Source organism: Populus trichocarpa, chromosome 1 (assembly GCF_000002775.5).
Source record: "Populus trichocarpa isolate Nisqually-1 chromosome 1, P.trichocarpa_v4.1, whole genome shotgun sequence".
Lineage (NCBI taxonomy): Eukaryota > Viridiplantae > Streptophyta > Magnoliopsida > Malpighiales > Salicaceae > Populus > Populus trichocarpa.
In genome coordinates, this window is record NC_037285.2 from 8168627 (window position 1) to 8188100 (window position 19474).

Below are 19474 nucleotides of genomic sequence, written 5' to 3' on the forward strand. Positions count from 1 at the left end.
AAAATTGATTCCTAACTAAGAAAGTTCACATTTAATGATCTCAAATTTATGATAAAAAAAAAACGAGAGAGTTCTTTTGGTGAAAGTGGCTTTGGTTGTGTTTTAAAGGGATGGATTGAAAAAAACAGAACTGCTCTAGGAAAACCTGGTACTGGCCTTATTGTTGATGTTAAAACCCTAAATCTTGATGGGCTTCAAGGTTATAAAGAGTGGTTGCTATGGTAATTTCCTAATCTATTTACTTTACATATAAATATTCACTAGTATATTTTTTCTGTCATCTTTTTTTATTTTCAATAACTTTGTTTTTCAACCATTTGAATTTCTTTATGGTCCTTTTTAGCTCTCTTTGGATACAAGACATGAATTTTTTGTAATTTTTTTTATTGGTTCTGATTAATGGGATTTGTTTATGGATTGAGTTTGTTGGGGGTTTTAGATTTTTTTTCTTTCAATTTAGGTTGATAACAACTTCCACCAACACCATCGACGACATCAACAACCAAGGTAGGATCTGTTATTGAGCTTTTACCTTTTTTTTGTTTTGTATACATGTGTTTGGCTAATAGGTTTTGTTGATAGAAGCATAAAATTTCTTTTTATGAGTTTTAAATAATAGGATTTTCTACGATTTTAGTTTATTGTGGCCTTTAAATTTCTTTTTCTCTTCAGATTTAGGGTGCAACACCTTTCACCTGCAATGTCGATAACATCTTCCACCGGTAGCATCAGCAACAACAACCAAAATGGCAGCTGGGTGTGTTCTTAAGTTTTTCTTTTTTAAATAATTGACCTTTTTTATATTGTTTAGTTCTCTGTTTGGCTAACAAGTTTCATTGACATGGGGTATGAAAGTTTTTTATTGAATTTGATTAATGGAATTGGTATATAATTTTAGTTTACTGTTGGTTTTAGGTTCTTGTTTCTCTTAGGATTTAGGACGAGAATAGGTTTTGCTGGCAACATCAACATCGATAACCAAAACAACAACCTAATGGATTTGTTCTTAAGCTTTGTTTTCTTGACTAACTATCATCTTTGTATGCTTTATTTATGTGCTTGGTTAATGGATTTCCTTGATTTTTTTAGATTAGTTAATAGGTTTATGTTATTCTTGACTATTGAAGGATTGGATGTTGGTTTTTTTTTTTTTATCTTTATGACAAGTTCTTTCAAAAGTTTGACAGGGGGTTGTTGGAGAGTTTGGCTAAAGTTAATGTTTAGAGTTGTGTGCTCTTGAGTCTAGTATAAGGTTTGTATTTTTTTAGTTAGGCATTACTTGGAATTTAATCTTTGTTTAGTTTGGCATTTGTCTTTCTTTGGCATTGATGGATGGCCAACTAAGCTTATAAAAATTGAAATTAGAGGTTCCATAAACCTAATTAGGATTAGAAAAATGGAAATTAAAGGTTTGTATTCTTGAGCTATTGTTTAATAACTGAATAGTTTTTTAATTATGTTTTATTTGTGTAAAAAAATCATTTAGATTGCTTATGTTTTCCAATGTAGGTTAAAATATGGATGCATAAATATTTGTTCAAAATTAATGTGTGATTATGTCTTTATAGTAGATCCAAATATTAACCATAGTTCGTAAATGGATTTTAAAATATTAAGTAATAAATTGATTTTTAACCCTTTTATGTCAATAATTTTATTCCTATTTTATGTTTTACCAAAATTTACGACACATAGTAACTTGATTATGTTCATTTTGGTTTCATAGCAGCTGCTAGAGATATGTAAGATGTTTCACATTGGCCATTGAAGAAGATGAAAGTTGTTATTGTTAATATCAACTTTGGTGCTACAATTGATATCATTTTGATCCTCTTTATATTGTTTATATTAATGTTAAAGCTTAAACCTCTCTTTTTGTTTCATTTAGATTTTTCTCGTTGTGATTTATTTTTAAAGTTTGAATTTTTGGAGATTTAGAGTAGGTTGCTTTCAGTTTTTATTTATCTAACTTATATGTGTTATTAAGAATATTGATCGTTTCTAAAGATGTATATTTGTTGTATACAAGACAAACAAGATTAACGATTCTCATATTCCATGTTTGTTTTTCAATGTGTGGATTTGTTTTATGTAGGTGTGTTTCTACCACTCATATTCTGGTGGGTTTCGATGGTTGTTCAGGTGATTCTTTCTTGTTTATTTTGTTTCTCAACAATTATCGTTACCCAAATTTTGGTATGCCCTGGACAAATGGATTTGGTTGCTTTTCTTTTCATTGTTTTTTTTTTCTCTTATGCGACTGGTGCTTAGATTAGCTTTTATTTTTGCAGCTTGTTGGCGCATATTTGATTTCTCAATGATTATCCTTTTAGGAATTTCCCTTCCACTTGCTTTAATCTACCATAATTATGTATATTTTTTCTTTTTTTTATCAAGGCTTTATCCATTTCTCTTCTTCATTTTTTTTTAAATTTTTTTCTTCTCTTTTGCCTTCTACCCATTTTGCCTTTTTTCCTAATGGTATTGTTTTTATTTTCTATTTGTTCATATTCTACATGTTGTTGTTAGAGTTTCTTCACCTGCTCTCATAATTATTGTTTTTTGTTGAAAGCTAATGCCTTTTGTTCATTATTGGTTAAGGTAATATTTTTTCCATTGGCATCTTATTCCTCCTCTTCGACTATTGATTGTGTTGGTGTATTTGATACTTTGACTTCTTATATGTCCTATTTAGATCTCTCACTTGCTCTGATTATTATTTTGGATGGGTCATCACAATTTGATTTGGCTACCAGCTTAGTTTATTTGTTATGGATAGAGGTGAGCAAAAAAACCGATTAAACTGAGAAAACCGAAAAAAATAACCGAAAAAACCGAACCGTGAAAAAAAACCGATTAAAATTTTGAAAAAACTGACCGGTTCGGTTCGGTTTTGGTTTTATAAGACTAAAACCGAAAAAACCGAGCCAAACCGGTTTGAATCGATTTTTTCCATAAAAAACTGAACCGAAACCAGTCGGTTTGAACCGGTTCGGTTTAGTTTTGGTTTTTTAAAATTAAAATTTTTTTTGGTTTGGTTGCTTTTTTTTTATAAAAACCGAACCAAACTGAAAATAATCACCCCTAGTTATGGATGATTCCAAACTAGGAATATAGGCTCGGTAAGGTTGAGGAATTGCCAGGTTCTCAAGCAAATAACAACCAAGAAAATATAGTATAAGATATTTTAGCAACACAACCCTTAAATCTGAAACTAATTAGCAAGTAAAATATATATAGACACACACACACACACATAAAATTGTCTCACCTAAAATTTTAAAGTAACCCAAAGCTCACATTTTCTCTTATCTCTTTAACTACTAAAATACAGAGAATAAAAACATTCACAAATAAGTCTTACCCTAAAATATGACAATTTTAGGTTTTTATATAAATTAAGTATATGAGTATTTATTTTCTCATTTGGGTCTATAATTTACGACAGACTCAATAAATCTTTATATTGACTTAAATCTAGTCAACTTACAAAGCTTGAACTCAGTTTTTATCACTTTATGTAGTACCTTTCAAATACTACATAAACCAATCAAATCCAAGTAATATTTGAACTTCACTGTAGAGATAAGGTTCATTAACATATTTATAGGATTCTTTGCTAAAATAATCTTTTTAAATGATTCAATATCTTATAATATGATATCTAGAATAAAATGATACCTTATATTAATATAGTGTGCCCTTTATGGTACATCTAGTTCTTAACCAAACGAATAGCACTTTGGCAATCACAATGCATAACAATAGACCCGTGTGACATACCAAGATTACCAACCAAATCTCTTAATCATAAAGCTTATTTGACTACCTATGTCAATGTCTTATATTCAATCTTTATTATAGACAAAGCAATAGTGGATTGCAAAATTGATTTCTAACTAATGGCACACCCGAAATAGTGAAAACATAACCTGTGAATGATTTCCTCCTATCTAAATCACCAACATAATCTGAATTTGAATCTATAAAGTCTTCAACACTACCTCTAGTTCTACAACCCTTATCATATATCAAACCAATTTCTATATATCTTTAAGATAACAGGGTATTCATTTCACAAATTGTTAGTAAACTTTATTAGGATTTCTCAAGTGAAATGTTTGAACGAATGCAAACAATAACATACACAATGCTTTCAATTGCACTAGCATATAGAACACTTGACATATGCTTTTTCTCTTTCTCAATTTCTAGTAAAAAACCTAAAGATAACCTAAAATAGGTTTCACATGAATTACTTACTAGTTTTCAATCTTGCACACTAAAACGTTTAAGTACATTCTCAAGATATTTTCTCTATATTGTCATCACTTTGATTCCTAAAAAACATCATACCTAAAATCTTATGGTTACATCCAAAGCCTTCATTTCAAACTCACCATTCAACTAATTATTTAAACTATTAATCTCAAACATGTTCTTGAAAACATTTAATATATCATCAACATACAATAACAAGCATACAAATGAACAATTCAAGAGCTTCCTAAAATACACATAATTATTAGTCACTTATAAAATAATCATGTCCAAGCATAAAAAATTAGTTATCGAAGGTGATTGGAATTCATTATAGCAGATGATGTGTTATCCATTTATTTAAAAAAAAAAAAACTGGCGGACAAGCTCAGGCTTGACTCTGGTGGCCTTTCCGTTGTTTTTTTTAATATACTAATATAAAGTCATCTTCAAACAAAATAATTATAATTATATTATAAATAGCATATGATGATATCATTCTTTCCAAATAATATTAGATGTTTATGAATAATTATATATGGATCTAATAAATATTTGTTTAAAAAAATCTTATAAATATTCAATGAGAATAAATTATTTAATATCTTTATTGCAAAGTTTTTATAATTTTTTTAAAATTAATTAATTATTTATTTTCGCATATAATCACATAAAAAATATAAGTCATAACTTTTTTATTAAAACTTGCCTTTCAAATCATTATAAGCTTTTATAAAAAAAAAAACCATGGTATGAATAAAAGAAATACATGTTTTGTATATAAAAAGAGATATACATTAAAAAAAAAAGAGTTTGTTTTAGCACAAGAAACCTTCGACAAAAATTCATAAGAAAATAACTTTTTGCCCAGGACAATTGTGTGTGACAATTTCCTGAAACAAAAAATATTTTTATGTTTATATATAATAATATTATAATTTGTAATGTATTATATATTTGTAATAATATTATAATTTCATATTATTACAAACATATATTCGTAAATTATTCTATAGTAATATAATAATTTCATGTTATTTTCATTAATATATAAATGTTTATATGTAATAAAAACATATCAATTTAGTCTTCCACTCTTTAATCACAGCATAACTTTCCTCCTTCTAAACTCTAGTTTTTCTTTAACTAGACAAGTTTTTTTAAAACATAGAAAAGATGGTTTTTCGAGGAACAAAATGGAGATTAGTTAACATACAAATTGGTTAGGATATGTAATTCTAATTTATCCGCAAGGCATCATGAAAGAACCAGTACAGGGGTGATTTTAAGATGAAAGCAAATAGAAGGATTAAAGTAAAATAGAATCAAGGATGTGGGGACCATATAACACCATTAACTGAAGAAATTTCTTAAGCGGAGACGGAGTCGTTGATTTTGATTCATCTCATCTCTCCCCGGTTTATACCACTCTCTCTCTCTCTCTCTTGAAAAGACCAACAACAGAAACAACAACAACAAAAGTTTGCAGAGGCAAGCAGGTATGAGCGGTCACGATTCAAAGTATTTCTCGACGACCAAGAAGGGTGAAATCCCTGAGCTCAAAGAAGAGCTCAATTCTCAGTACAAGGTTCGTCCGCCGTCCTTCTCCTTTCCCTCTTTCTACATTTCTATAACTTTATTTAAACAAATGCTTTTTTATGATCTCGATCTCTGATATGAGGCAATTAGGGTTTCCATTTCGATCTGCCTTATTAGATCTGTTTATATTTGACTTAGATTTATCGTTTGGACTGTTTGATTTCGTTGAATTTTCTGTCGCAACTACAATTTCATTGGAGGATCGTCTTATATATATTTTTTGTTCTTTTTGATGAGAAATCGAAGGGAATTAGTTCACAGGACTCAAATCGAGGTTGTATTTCCTCTGGTATGCTTTTTTTTATTTGTTGGTATCAGGGAGAATTGACATGGAGCTCTTAGGGATCGATCATGTGATGCAACTTCTCCGTTTTGGATATGATCTGATGGATGAAATCTATTCTATGGTTTTGATGTTTGACATTATGGGTTTTAGGAATTCCAGCGGGTTTGGAAGAACTGTGTTCCAGCTAGAATGCTTTTAAAAAGGTTATATTATACAATGTGAAGATTTTGTGACTGATAAAGTGGTTTATCGACCTTGGTTTTTATAGTATAGTGGATGATTTTGAATATCTCAATATGATAAGATTTTTAGCTAGGCAGATTCTGAACACTTTTGACGGGGTTTTCTTATAATAATGGAAACTATCCTAACAATATCCCGTGCAATATTAGCACTGAGATTTATTTTTTTGCTAGTGCTCGTTTATGTAGTTAATGGATCAGAAACCAGTTGCAATATGGGAGTATTGTGATGTTCCATTGGTTTATCGGATATTGGGTTTATTATATCCTCTAATTGTAATAAACTATATTGAATTTTCTTTTCACTAGAATCAGTGTGAAGCTTCTCCTCTTTTGTATCTTATCATGCAGGATAAGAGAAAAGATGCTGTTAAGAAGGTGATTGCTGCAATGACAGTTGGGAAGGATGTATCGTCACTGTTCACAGATGTAGTGAACTGTATGCAGACAGAAAATTTGGAGCTCAAGAAGCTGGTTTATTTATATCTTATAAATTATGCTAAAAGCCAGCCTGATTTGGCAATACTTGCAGTAAATACATTTGTGAAGGTAAGAACTAGAAATTAAACTGTCTCCTATATGTTTAACATTATCACATTGCTTCTTTGTATCTCTAAGAAACTTGTGTTCATGGTCATTTATCCAGGATTCACAAGATCCAAATCCCTTGATTCGAGCTTTGGCTGTGCGGACAATGGGGTGCATTCGTGTTGACAAAATCACAGAGTATCTATGTGATCCGCTTCAGAGGTGCCTTAAGGTTGGTTTCAAGGATTCATATAATTTCCATGCATGCTGCTAATTGGAATTCTGGTTTAATTTACTAGATTGCATGCAGCCATTATTATTCTTAAGAAACAAGCAAAAAAAATTTTTTGTTTCTAGCTCACTGTCATCCTTGTACCTGTTTAATCCAGTAGTTTTTGTAATTATAGGATGATGATCCTTATGTTCGCAAGACAGCAGCCATTTGTGTAGCCAAACTTTATGACATAAATGCTGAGCTTGTTGAGGATAGGGGGTTTTTGGAATCTGTCAAGGATTTGATTTCTGACAACAATCCCATGGTTGTAGCCAATGCTGTGGCAGCTCTTACAGAAATTCAAGACAATAGTGTCAGGCCCGTCTTTGAGATTACTAGTCACACGCTCTCAAAGCTGCTTACTGCTCTTAATGAGTGCACAGAGTAAGCCAACAATATTTTGCCAACTGTATTTTTTTTTCTGTCCTACAATCTTAAACAATGTGCATATGGCATATGCATTCTGAGCCATTCATGTGTACCTACACCTGTGCATTTTAACACGTAACTTTTAGCCATAGGACTTTGATGTGCTTTGAATGGATACTTCCCATGGTGTTTTATCCGGTGAGATTTGATGTAATTGATCAAAATGTTCTGTTTTCTCTTTTTAGTGGGTTGAACATCTTGCGATAGCTGTGATCTGGTATATGATTGAAAATCAAGGTCATTGGCACTTTTTCTAAAATAACTGACCATTGCTATTGCTACTCCACATTTGATAATGACGCCTCACCCAATAGTGCCAATGACTTTGTTGAGTGGAGTGCTATTTTAAAAATGTGGAGTGGCATTATCAAGTATCAACACCCAAAATAACCCTGTACTCTTATGACCACTGGATTCTGGCATCCCTGCTCCTTGTGTTGCAAGTTTTATGTAATTTGTTAAATGTCTATGCTACTTGGGCAATGCTAGGAGCTACATATGAAGTGAAGTGCATGATAGGATTTCAATGGAAATTGAATGCCTCCATACCTAGGATTATTATGATTTTATTACTTCTCTTTGACTGTTGTGTATTCTCTTGGAAGTTCTTTGCCTGGACAACTTTATCTGATACCATGTATACTTTTTCAGGTGGGGCCAAGTTTTTATTTTGGATGCGCTATCCAGATACAAGGCACCTGATGCTCGTGAAGCTGAAAATATAGTGGAACGAGTTACTCCAAGGCTACAACATGCTAATTGTGCAGTTGTACTTTCAGCTGTTAAGGTGACATGCTACCATCTTTGGTGTATGCTTCATTATTTTCTTATTATGGATGCCTTTGGCAGTTATATTCTAGTCAAAATTCAATCATTTTTCACATTTCTGCATTCCTTTTCTTCTAATAGATGATCCTTCAACAAATGGAACTTATAACCAGCACTGATGTGGTTCGAAATCTTTGCAAGAAGATGGCTCCTCCTCTTGTTACGTTACTCTCTGCAGAGCCGGAGATTCAGTATGTTGCTTTGCGTAACATCAACCTAATTGTACAAAGACGGCCTACGATCCTTGCCCATGAGATTAAGGTAAACAGAAATTCCTTGCCACACTTCACATTTGTTAATTTGAGATTGAGTCAGAGATGCTTATCCAACACCTTTTCTTTTATGTACAGGTGTTTTTTTGCAAGTACAATGACCCAATTTATGTGAAGATGGAGAAGCTAGAAATCATGATAAAGCTTGCTTCAGACCGTAATATAGATCAGGTAATATATACATGTGGGGTGAGGAAGACTAGGCACATTGGCCTTTCTTTTCCATTATTAGTCTATGAGAGATTATTTAGGTTGTGTTGTCCTTGTGGTGAGCAATTTTCCAGGTTCTACTGGAGTTCAAAGAGTATGCCACAGAAGTTGATGTAGATTTTGTTAGAAAGGCTGTTCGTGCCATTGGCCGTTGTGCGATCAAGTTAGAGAGAGCTGCCGAGCGATGTATCAGTGTTCTCCTAGAGTTAATCAAGATTAAAGTAAACTATGTGGTTCAAGAGGCTATCATAGTTATTAAAGACATCTTTAGGAGATACCCCAACACGTAAGCTACAGCTTTGGTGCCCTTGATGTACAAAGGTGAAATTACTGTTTTTCTTTCATCCATACTGAATTTGAAGTTCCTTCGCAGTTATGAGTCAATCATTGCGACACTCTGTGAGAGCCTAGACACTCTAGATGAACCAGAAGCCAAGGTATTTGTGTTTCTTCTTCAGTTTTTCCTTTCATGTTTATGATCTGAACTCATACTTTCTGTGCCGGCTACCCTTTTTTGCCATCTCCTTTAAGGCTTCAATGATCTGGATTATTGGTGAATATGCTGAAAGAATTGACAATGCTGATGAGCTCCTAGAGAGCTTCTTGGAGAGTTTCCCTGAAGAGCCTGCACAAGTCCAGTTGCAATTGCTGACTGCAACTGTCAAACTCTTCCTTAAGAAGCCAACTGAAGGCCCTCAACAGATGATTCAGGTTTTGATTGCGTCTACTCACATGCACTTCAAATCTGATATATAATGGATCTTTGTCCCTTGTTCATTTGACTTCACATTGTTCTCTAGAATTTGCAGTCATCTGTTTGGCACCTTTGAGATGACTAGAACATGATTGATCCTTTGATTGTTCATAACTAATATCAATTCAGCAACATGCAGACTTCTGAAGTGTCTTTAAGTTAATTCTCACTGCAGAACTCTCTTACAGGTTGTTTTGAATAATGCCACTGTGGAAACTGACAATCCTGATCTAAGGGATCGTGCATACATATATTGGCGTCTGCTATCAACTGATCCTGAGGTGTGATTTTGCTATGGAGAAACATATCCTCTGTTTTTGTTAGATTAAATGTGTGATTGCATGTCTATTTTTTATGTACTGCTTGTAAGTTTTATGTCATGCGTGATGGGTGTACTTTGATGTTCAGGCTGCTAAAGATGTTGTGTTAGCTGAGAAACCTGTGATCAGTGACGATTCAAACCTACTCGATCCATCTCTTCTTGATGAGCTTCTTGCCAACATTGCAACACTGTCGTCTGTGTATCACAAACCCCCAGAAACATTTGTAACCCGTGTGAAGACTACAGCTCAGAAAACTGAAGATGATGAATATGCTGAAGGGAGTGAAGCAGGGTATCCTGAATCATCTGCTCATCCTGCTGATGGTGCAACATCACCACCTACTAGTTCAAGTAATGTTGCATATGCCGGAGCAACGCAACCAGCTCCTGCACCGTCTTCAAGTCCACCTGCTGCTCCTGTGCCGGATTTGATGGGTGATCTGTTGGGCATGAATAATAGTTCCATTGTGCCTGTTGACCAGCCCTCCACTCCTCCTGGGTAAGCTTCTTGACTGCACAAACTGTCTAATTGACCTTTGTATGATTTGTTGAGGCTGGTACATAATCATTGGGATAATTTGCGTAGCTTGTTGAGAACTTGCACATTCATCTAATAGTGAATTTCACATGATTCCCGACACCCCAACTGTTGGGCTATAAATGTCACTTACTGGATCTCGTGACCAATATTGCAGCCCTCCTTTGCCTGTTCTAGTGCCAGCATCCACTGGTCAGGGTTTACAAATCAGTGCACAGCTTATAGGGCGGGATGGTCAGATATTTTACAGTTTATTGTTTGAGAACAACTCACAGATTCCCCTGGATGGATTCATGATCCAGTTTAACAAGAATTCGTTCGGTCTTGCAGCTGCTGGACCTCTGCAGGTAGTGCTGATCTTTGTTTATTCAAGATGTAAATTTCCTCGTTGAGCATGTAATTGACAAACAATTATTTATTAGGTTCCGCAATTGCAACCTGGGACATCAGCGGCAATTCTGCTGCCTATGGTTTTGTTTCAGAATATGTCTGCTGGTCCTCCAAGCTCACTCTTGCAAGTTGCTGTGAAAAATAATCAACAGCCTGTATGGTATTTCAATGACAAAATCTCATTGCATGTATTCTTCACCGAGGATGGGAGGATGGAACGTGGAAGCTTTCTTGAGGTAAAAGAGAAAAAAGCTTGATCTTCTTTTCTTGGACTGACCTTTGTATGCTAAAAAGTTTATAAAAGAGTACGTGATAGTATCAAATTGCAGAACCCTTATTTCTCTGGATTTTTCAAGCATTAAGCCAACTCGTGCTCTTAGAGCCAGCCTGCTAGTATAACAAATAATAGTAAAGTATCAGGCTAATTGTCATTTCCAAAATCTACTCTAATAGTAAAGTATCAGGCTAATTTCAGGAAAGAAGAGACTGGAAATAAATTTGTGGTAGTGGAAATGCTATCCTAGGACTTGGGGGATAGGTTGGATATTCTTCGAAGTCTGATTCTAAATTTCTAATAAATCTCTTGGGGGATGCGGGGTCAATGGGGTTGATGAGCAAATTAGTAATTTTTCTATAGCTGGAACATTTGAGGATAGAAATCAAGAGATTTTGCGAGCAGATATGATTTGATTAGCCACTTTCACCATTGCCATTGGAACCTAATATTATGTTCTTACACATTGCAGTCATGGAGGTCCCTTCCTGATTCAAATGAGGTCTCAAGGGACTTGCCGGACATTACAGTGAATGGTGTAGAATCTACATTGGACCGGCTTGCTGCATCAAACATGTTCTTTATAGCAAAGCGAAAGCATTCAAACCAGGATGTGTTCTACTTCTCTACTAAAATCCCTAGAGGAGTTGCCTTCTTAATCGAACTCACGACAGTTGTTGGAACCCCTGGGGTCAAGTGTGCCATCAAGACTCCAAACCCCGAGATGGCACCGCTTTTCTTTGAAGCCATTGAGACTCTCCTCAAGAGTTAATTTTTTTAAGTGTTCTGCATCTTTACAACTTTTTTCTCTTTTATAATTACATTTTTCGGTTTATATATGTAAAATCTGTATTGATTTAGTGAGGTTTTGATTGATCACTCTGGCCGCCTTAGATTTATTCTTTTTGGGTTCACTCAACCTAGAATTGTTTGGCACCCCAGATTTTTGTTGAATTGAATCTGTTATGTAGCGAGGGACGGACTCAAAGCGCTTAATTTTTTTTAATCGGCTCCGGGTAAACTTGATGTAATTGCAACAGCTGATAGATATTTTTTGAGGGGTTTTCCTCCGTTCAGAGGAGCAGGGTTGGGATGCTTGTGCTCAGTGTTGGCGTATATGTTTTAATTCCACCTAGGATTTTGTGCTTCGCAATCCATGGAGAATACATACAATCATTGAATGGTTGGAAAATTGATTTGATTCAAGGGATGCTAGTAATTTTCTCATTTACTCGGTGCACAAAAACCCCATATGCACGTGTATTATGTTGTGGTGAAAATTTTCTTTCTGCTCTCTCATTGGATTCCCCGTGGCGTTCTTTTGAGAACAAAAGATGGCACGTGTTGATTGTTTCTCGGTGGATTATCGCTGTCAATGTTTTGTTTTTTCTCTTTTCTTCCTTGAAACACGCGCTAACTATTTAAAATTTATGGACAGTACCTTCAGTTGCGAGCATTTGAGTGTGTGTTTTTATTTTTTTGATTTATAATTTTTGTTTTTCGTTTTTCGTTTTTTTTTATTATTTTTTTTAATTTTATATTTAAATCTAAATTTATTTATTTTTTTCTTCAATTTTGGTCTTGGTTATTTTTATTTCTTAATTTGTTTCTAGCTCTTTTTATAAACTCTCAATTATTTTTAATTTTATTATTTGATAAAAAAAATTATTTTTATTTATTTAGTTCTCATTCTTTTGGTGGTTTTTTCTTTTAATTATTTTATCAAATTAATTTTTCCTTAAAATTTAACCATTCAATCAAAAAGTATTCATCCTCATATTGTTTTTTTAAATTTAATCTTCATTCTTTTAATTGTTATTTTTTTCTTTTGGATCTTTTTGTATAATTATTTTTTTTAATTTTATTATTTTATATTTGATTTATTAAAAACTGAGCTTCGTGGTTTTTTCAGATTTAGTGCTTCTGATCAAATGGCCCGAGTCACAAGTTTTATAAGTTAACACGAGTCGACATTGATTTTTTTACAAAATAGGCTTCATGGTTTTTTAAAATTTTTTTTATCGGTTATCCTGATCTCATGACCTAGCCTGTAGGTTTCGTGGATTAAACCAAATGAGCTCGCATCTTTTTTTGGCTTTTAATAAATCTTTCTTCTTTAGGATCCTTTTGTGTTGTTGAATTATTTTTAAATTTCATACTTAAATATTTTATTTGTTGAGAATTTCATGCGTCATCCGCTCCAATTCTTTTGAGTAGCGTGTGCGACTAACTTCGGTGGTGAAAAACTTTATTTTGTTGTGTCATTGGATCCCTATGGCGTCCTCTTCCTCAAGAGATGGAACATGTTAGTTCTTTCTCGGTGGATTATCACCAGCACTGTTTTTTTTCTTTTCTTTCTCCTCCCTTGAAATTTGAACTAAATTTCAAGGTAGTCCCTTTAGTTGTGAGTATTTGAGTGTCAGTCCTCATTCTTTTGATTTATAATTTTTGTTCTTGATCATTTTGTAAGTTTTTTATTTGTTTTTCAATTTATCCTTAAATCTAAAATTATTATTTTTTGTTTCTTAAATTTTAGTCTTGGTTCTTTTTATCTCTTAATTTGTTTATTGCCCTTTTTGAAAACTTCCAATTGTTTTCAATTTCATTCTCTAATAAAAAAAAATTAATTTGTTATTTTTTTAATTTAGTCCTCGTTATTTTGGTGGTTTCTACTTTTAATGATTTTGTGAATTTATTTTTTCCTTACAATTTAACCATTCAATCCAAAATTATTCATCCTCTCTTTTCTTAAAAAAGTATTGATCCTTATTTTTTTAATTGTTATTTTTTTCTTCTGGATCCTTTTGTATAATTGTTTATTTTTAATTTTATCATTTGACATTTAATTTATTAAAAATTAGGCTTCGTAGTTTTTCAAGGTTTGGTTCTTCCGATCAAATGGCCTGAGTCATCGGTTTTATAAGCTAATACAAGTTGACATCGTTTTTTGGACTTATTTTCTTTTTCAATCTCATTGCTCGACATTGATCTTTTTACAAAATAGGCTTCGTGGTTTTCTTTGTTTTTTTTTATCGGATTATCCTGATCTCATGACCTAACATGTGGATTTGGTAGGTTAACCCAGGTGATCTCGCACCTTTTTTTTTCTTTAAATTAATTTTTTTTATCCTTTTTGTGTGATTATTTTTTTCAATTTCATCCTTCAACATTTGATAAGTTGAAAATTAGATTTCGATGTTTTTCAAATTTGGAGCTTCTAGTCAAATGACTTGGGTCACGAATATAATAGATTAACATGAGTTGACATCGTTTTTTTTATTGCTTTTTTAAAAAAATTGACCTTCTTAATTAAGTCTACGTCTAAGATTTCACGGGTTATGATTTTAGAAAATTAAATTAGGGTTGCCCTTTTTATAATATTAATTTAATTGAACTTATTAAACTCGGTTGACTCAATGACCTGAGTTTCAAATTTCTTGTACTTCTTTAGAAATTCTAGCGTCACCTTGACTTCTTTCTTCTTGCGTACAAAAAAAGTTAGTCTGGTCTGCGGTACTATGCCAGCCATCGACATAAGTTTACTTGGGTCACTTTTTTTGTCCTTATTTATTTATTTATTTATTTTCTCTCCGCCTTCAATATTTGGTTCATTATAATTAGGCCTTTTAATTTGCTTCGATGTAGGTTCATGATTTTATCACGATCTCATGTCTCAAATCATATATTTGGTTCATTGTTGGTCACAATACAATTTGTCGTCGTCTCAGTATTTTTTTTAAAAAAAAAACAATGTCTTCAATATGTCAACATTAAAGTATTTAAAAAGCTCTTTTACATCAAAATTTTAACTTCCTAATGTCTTAACATATTTTTTATAATAAAAAAAAAACAAATCCATAGCATAGCGTAGGCGAAAAAGCTAGTTAATAAAAAACTAAAAAAGATGATGCTTTTACTGTGTAACGCCTCACAAAACATTATTTCATTGCATTAATGTTTTTTTTTCTTTTTTAAAATCTATTTTTAATGTTTTTTAAATTCATTGTTCAACATTTGAATTATCCGAGATTGAGCTTCATGATTTGTTACAGTTTGTTTTTTATGAAATTATCTTAATCTCGTTGCATATGTCACAAGTTTAATAGGTTAATTTGGTTGACTAGAGTTCTTTTTCTTTTCTGGATTGATGTTTTTTTTTAATTTCATCCTTCAACACTGGATTGATTAGGAATTAGACCTCATGATTTTTTCTGGTTTACTTTTTATGAGTTCGGTCTCATGACACGAGTTTTGCGAGTTAACTCGAGTCAGGTTGATTAGAAATTAGGTTTCATAATTTGTTTTGGTTTTCTTTCTACAAGGTTATCCTAATCTTATGACGCGTGTTTTACAAGTGAACTTAAGTAGACTTGAGTTGTTTTATTGTATTCTTTTTTTAGATTAAATATTTTTTTTTAAATTTCATCCTTCAACAATCAGTTGATTGTGAATTGAGGTTCCTAATTTGATTTGATTTTCTTTCTATAGGATTATCTCAATCTTATGGACCCGGGTTGCGAGTTTGGTATATTAACCTGAGTTGACTCGGGTTATTTTTACAATTTACTTTCTATAAAGTTATCTCGGCCTCATGAGTTTGACGAGTTGACTCAAGTTGACTTGAGTCATTTTATTTGTGTCCTTTTTTTAAATTGATTTTTTTTATCATTTGTATCCTTCAACATTCAGTTGATTAGGAATTAGACTTCATAATTTGTTTTGATTTACTTTTTATATGATTATTCTGGTCTTATGATTCAGGTCGTGGGTATGACAAGTTAGCTCAAGTAATTTTTTTATGTCTTTTTTTTATAGTTTCGTGCATATTGTGTTGATTGAAAATTAAACTTTATAATTTATTTTGATTTTCTTTATATTGGGTTATCATGGTCTTATGACCCGGGTTACAAATTTATCCAGTTAACAAAGTTGACTTGGGCCGATCCAATATATTTTTGTCTCAGTATCTTTTTTATAAAAAAACATGTCTTAAATTTTTTGAGTCAAATTATGTTTTTATAGGCCATTCAAGTTACTTTTAGACCCGTCAAGTCAATCAAGTCAACTCTTACGTGGTTTAGTTTTTTTCTAGTAAAAAAAACATTAACAACGCATAGAATTTTTTTAATATTTTAAAAAAATTAATTTGACCTACAAATATAGAATAGACTAATGATATAACAATAAATTAAAATGAGATTCAAACATAAGATTAGTCTCGAGCTAAACGAGTCATCTTCTTCTATTATTTAAAAAACTGTGTATTTTAAAAGTGTATTTAATTTAAAAAATATTAAATTTTTTTTAAGTTTTTTTAATGATTTTAATATGTTAGTATAAAAAAAATGGAAAAACATATCATAATGTATTTTAATAAAAAAAACTGTTTTAAAAAATATTATATTAGTCGGGTTCATGAAAAAAGAAAAAGAAAAAGGAGTAACAAGTGGGAGCCACTTATAAAACGAACGAGGTTCTTGCACGTGTAGATCACGTTTTAATTTTCACCGGCGCCTGTAGTCTGTAACAGTAAATAAGTTTTACTTGAGAAGGCCCTATCGATTTCTCATGTTTTAGCAGGGCCATGAGAAGAGATTCATCATGCAAGACAGCAAGAAGACCTTTTAGTTCTTCTGAGTTGACTCAGTCAATAACTCACTTTCAAGGTAATCAAACTCAAAATCTAGGGTTTCACTTTTGAGTTTTTCCTGTTTCTAACTTCATGGATCTCTGTTTCTATCTTATGTTGTACTTCAAAACTATGATACTTGTTTCCTAGTACTAACCAACTCTGTACCATATAATTAAGTAATTAACATGCTTTTTTTATTATTAATTTTTGTACAAAAAATTTGGTAACATTATTGTAGATGTCTTACTCAAGAGAAGGAAGGTGAGTCTTTTCTCTTAATCATGTCTTTTTAGTAGTAATTTATTATTATTATTATTATTATTATTATTATTATTATTATATGTCAGTATTGCTAGAATTCCGAGTTTTAATATTATGTTACAATTGAGTTGTTTATGACCATCCTTAGGCCTGATTCGCCACGCAATTCAGGTTCACCAGGCAGAGGCCGGCGGTCAAGATCGTTGTCAAGGCCCCGTCGAAGTCGCTCCAGGTAATGTGGTCTGCTTCTTTTTTTTGGGTGGGTGCATGCGGGACTGTATTTTCGTGAGATTTTGAATCATGGTTTAGTTTTTGTTGTTTCAGGAGTATCAATGGTTCTGGTGTGGCATCGAATCCTGGAAATAACTTATAGATAACCGGATTATCAACTAGGATCACAAGCAGTGATCTTGAGAAGTATTTTAACAGTGAAGGGAAGGTATGGTTCTGGCAAAATCATTTATTGTCTATCCTGAATGAGTTCCTGTAATCGATTAATGTTGTTTACGGATTTCTGAAACAAAACTGCCGTGTACAGTCTGGCAATGATGCCTGTGTTACAGAGTTCTATGTGAAATTCCTCAGGGAGCAGTTACATATCTGGGTTTGGAAAGGAAATTTTAAATTCTGGATGGATATGGATTTTGAAGATACTGATGTAATATTATATCAAGTATGTGGTGTTAATGCATGTCATTCATCATCTGATATTTCATTGTTTGCTGCATCCTGTTCAATTTCTAGAATTTATGCATTTCGGCTCCCCTTTCCGTGTAGCAAGATTCCAGTTTATGCATTTCAACCACTAGTTCTCTTTTACTATAAAAAAGTGTATAACTTTTAGTTAGTTATCTGAGATTTTTATGCCCATAAAATTTTATTCGAAGTTATGGTTTCAGGTTTTGGAGTGTCATCTGGTAACAGATCCTGACACCAGAGAATTTCGTGGATTTGCTTTTGTTACCGTGGAAACCACTGAGGATGCTGACCGTTGCATCAAGTATTTGAATTGTTCAGTGCTTGAAGGACGACTGATCACCATGGAAAAGGTACTGCTCCCATCAATGGATTTTGAAGAGAAATATGTAGGGGGGGGGGGGGGGGATTGTTTACATATCGTTTTTTATCTGAAGTTTTTTCTTCAGAAAAATGTTCCTTGATGAGTTTTGCCAGCAGGTCTGGTATGTGCAACTCCATCGAATTCACAATCTAAGGTCTTAGCAGTTGAATCTATTCCTTCACGAACTACGACATGAGTTCTTCTGCATCGACATTTCAATCTCATCGATTCAAATTCAACTATTTTGCAGAGGGTTATATGCCCTATACTCCTATGCCCTATACCCTTCTGCCCATGGTTCTTGAAACTTGATTTGGATTTCTCATGGAAGCAAATTGTTATGACAATCACCCATCCCTGCTGTTTCTTTCCTGGTTGTTTGTATCTCCATGTACTCATATTGTAACTTGTTTTTTCGCAAGTGATGCTTTTACAGCGAGGAACATGCTGAAATATTGGAAAAAAACTGCTGTAGGATATGAACCATTTATGTGAAATCTCAATTGAATTCTGATAAAAACTGTTGGACGTGGAGAATACAGATGGCAGACCCAAACAAATGCCTTTCACGCTGTATAAACTGGCGGAATTTCGGAGGGGGAATGAATGACCCACCATGGAAGAAGCATTCATTTATGAAAATGAACCTTGTATCAATCTTGGCTCATATCCAATTGAATGCAGCCTGGCTGTAAGGAAACCTGCCCATCAATGGAGGAGCCACTGATTGGTACTATTGGAATTCGCAGGACAAGAATCAGTAGGGTAACTGTACATCCCCAGGGAAGGAAGCAAATGCTTTTTATGCTCTCAGCTCTGCTTGACGTGCATATGTTCTTTGGGTTAGGTCTTAGGTGTAGCATGCGCATGCTTCGTTAATTCTTCCATGAGTTTTTAGCCAAAAGCCCATTGCCTGTACTTTTCTTCTTTTTTTTTTTCTATTTATTTTCTAGAGTATGTTATTAATGATAAGATATGTAGACTTTTATTTATTTACTTTACTGTAAGAGTTGGAGTATAGGAGGTTAGGCATTATAATTCTGGTTATTTTTATGTTTTAAAAATGTTTTTAAAAAAAGTTAAAAAAAAAAAATTGTTTCAAATTAATATTTTTTGGTGTTTTTAAATTATTTTGATATGTTGATATTAAAAATAATTTTTTAAAAATAAAAAAATATTATTTTAATGCATTTCCGAGTAAAAAATACTTTTTGGAAAGCAACTACAATCATACCCTTAAATAACTAACTACTGTAGCAAGTGTTGTATCACTTCTCATTCTGTTGTTTGGAACTTAAGACACGGAGTTGACATG

The 19474-nt window shown here is 32.7% G+C and overlaps 1 protein-coding gene and 1 long non-coding RNA gene across 4 annotated transcripts; both read left to right on the top strand.

Annotated features, from left to right (window-relative positions):
• The first annotated feature begins 5640 nt into the window (after positions 1–5640).
• Positions 5641–12085, top strand: LOC7479302 (beta-adaptin-like protein C). The gene is made up of 15 exons (XM_002297984.4): positions 5641–5848; positions 6739–6936; positions 7034–7147; positions 7323–7573; positions 8270–8405; positions 8528–8707; positions 8797–8889; positions 9003–9214; positions 9302–9365; positions 9460–9639; positions 9871–9963; positions 10091–10503; positions 10700–10889; positions 10965–11168; positions 11679–12085. The coding sequence occupies exons 1-15, from the start codon at positions 5762–5764 to the stop codon at positions 11976–11978; spliced, it is 2715 nt and encodes a 904-aa protein (XP_002298020.1). The 5' UTR covers positions 5641–5761; the 3' UTR covers positions 11979–12085.
• Positions 12086–16714: 4629 nt separating this feature from the next.
• LOC7472753 (uncharacterized) lies at positions 16715–19197 on the top strand. 3 transcript variants are annotated; one of them, XR_002984482.2, is made up of 5 exons: positions 16715–16872; positions 17248–17331; positions 17424–17538; positions 17999–18148; positions 18245–19197. It is a non-coding gene; the product is annotated as an uncharacterized LOC7472753 (long non-coding RNA). The 3 variants fall into 3 exon arrangements; XR_002984480.2 differs by having other exon boundaries at positions 18276–19197; XR_008057410.1 differs by having other exon boundaries at positions 17999–19197.
• The last annotated feature ends 277 nt before the right edge of the window (positions 19198–19474 follow it).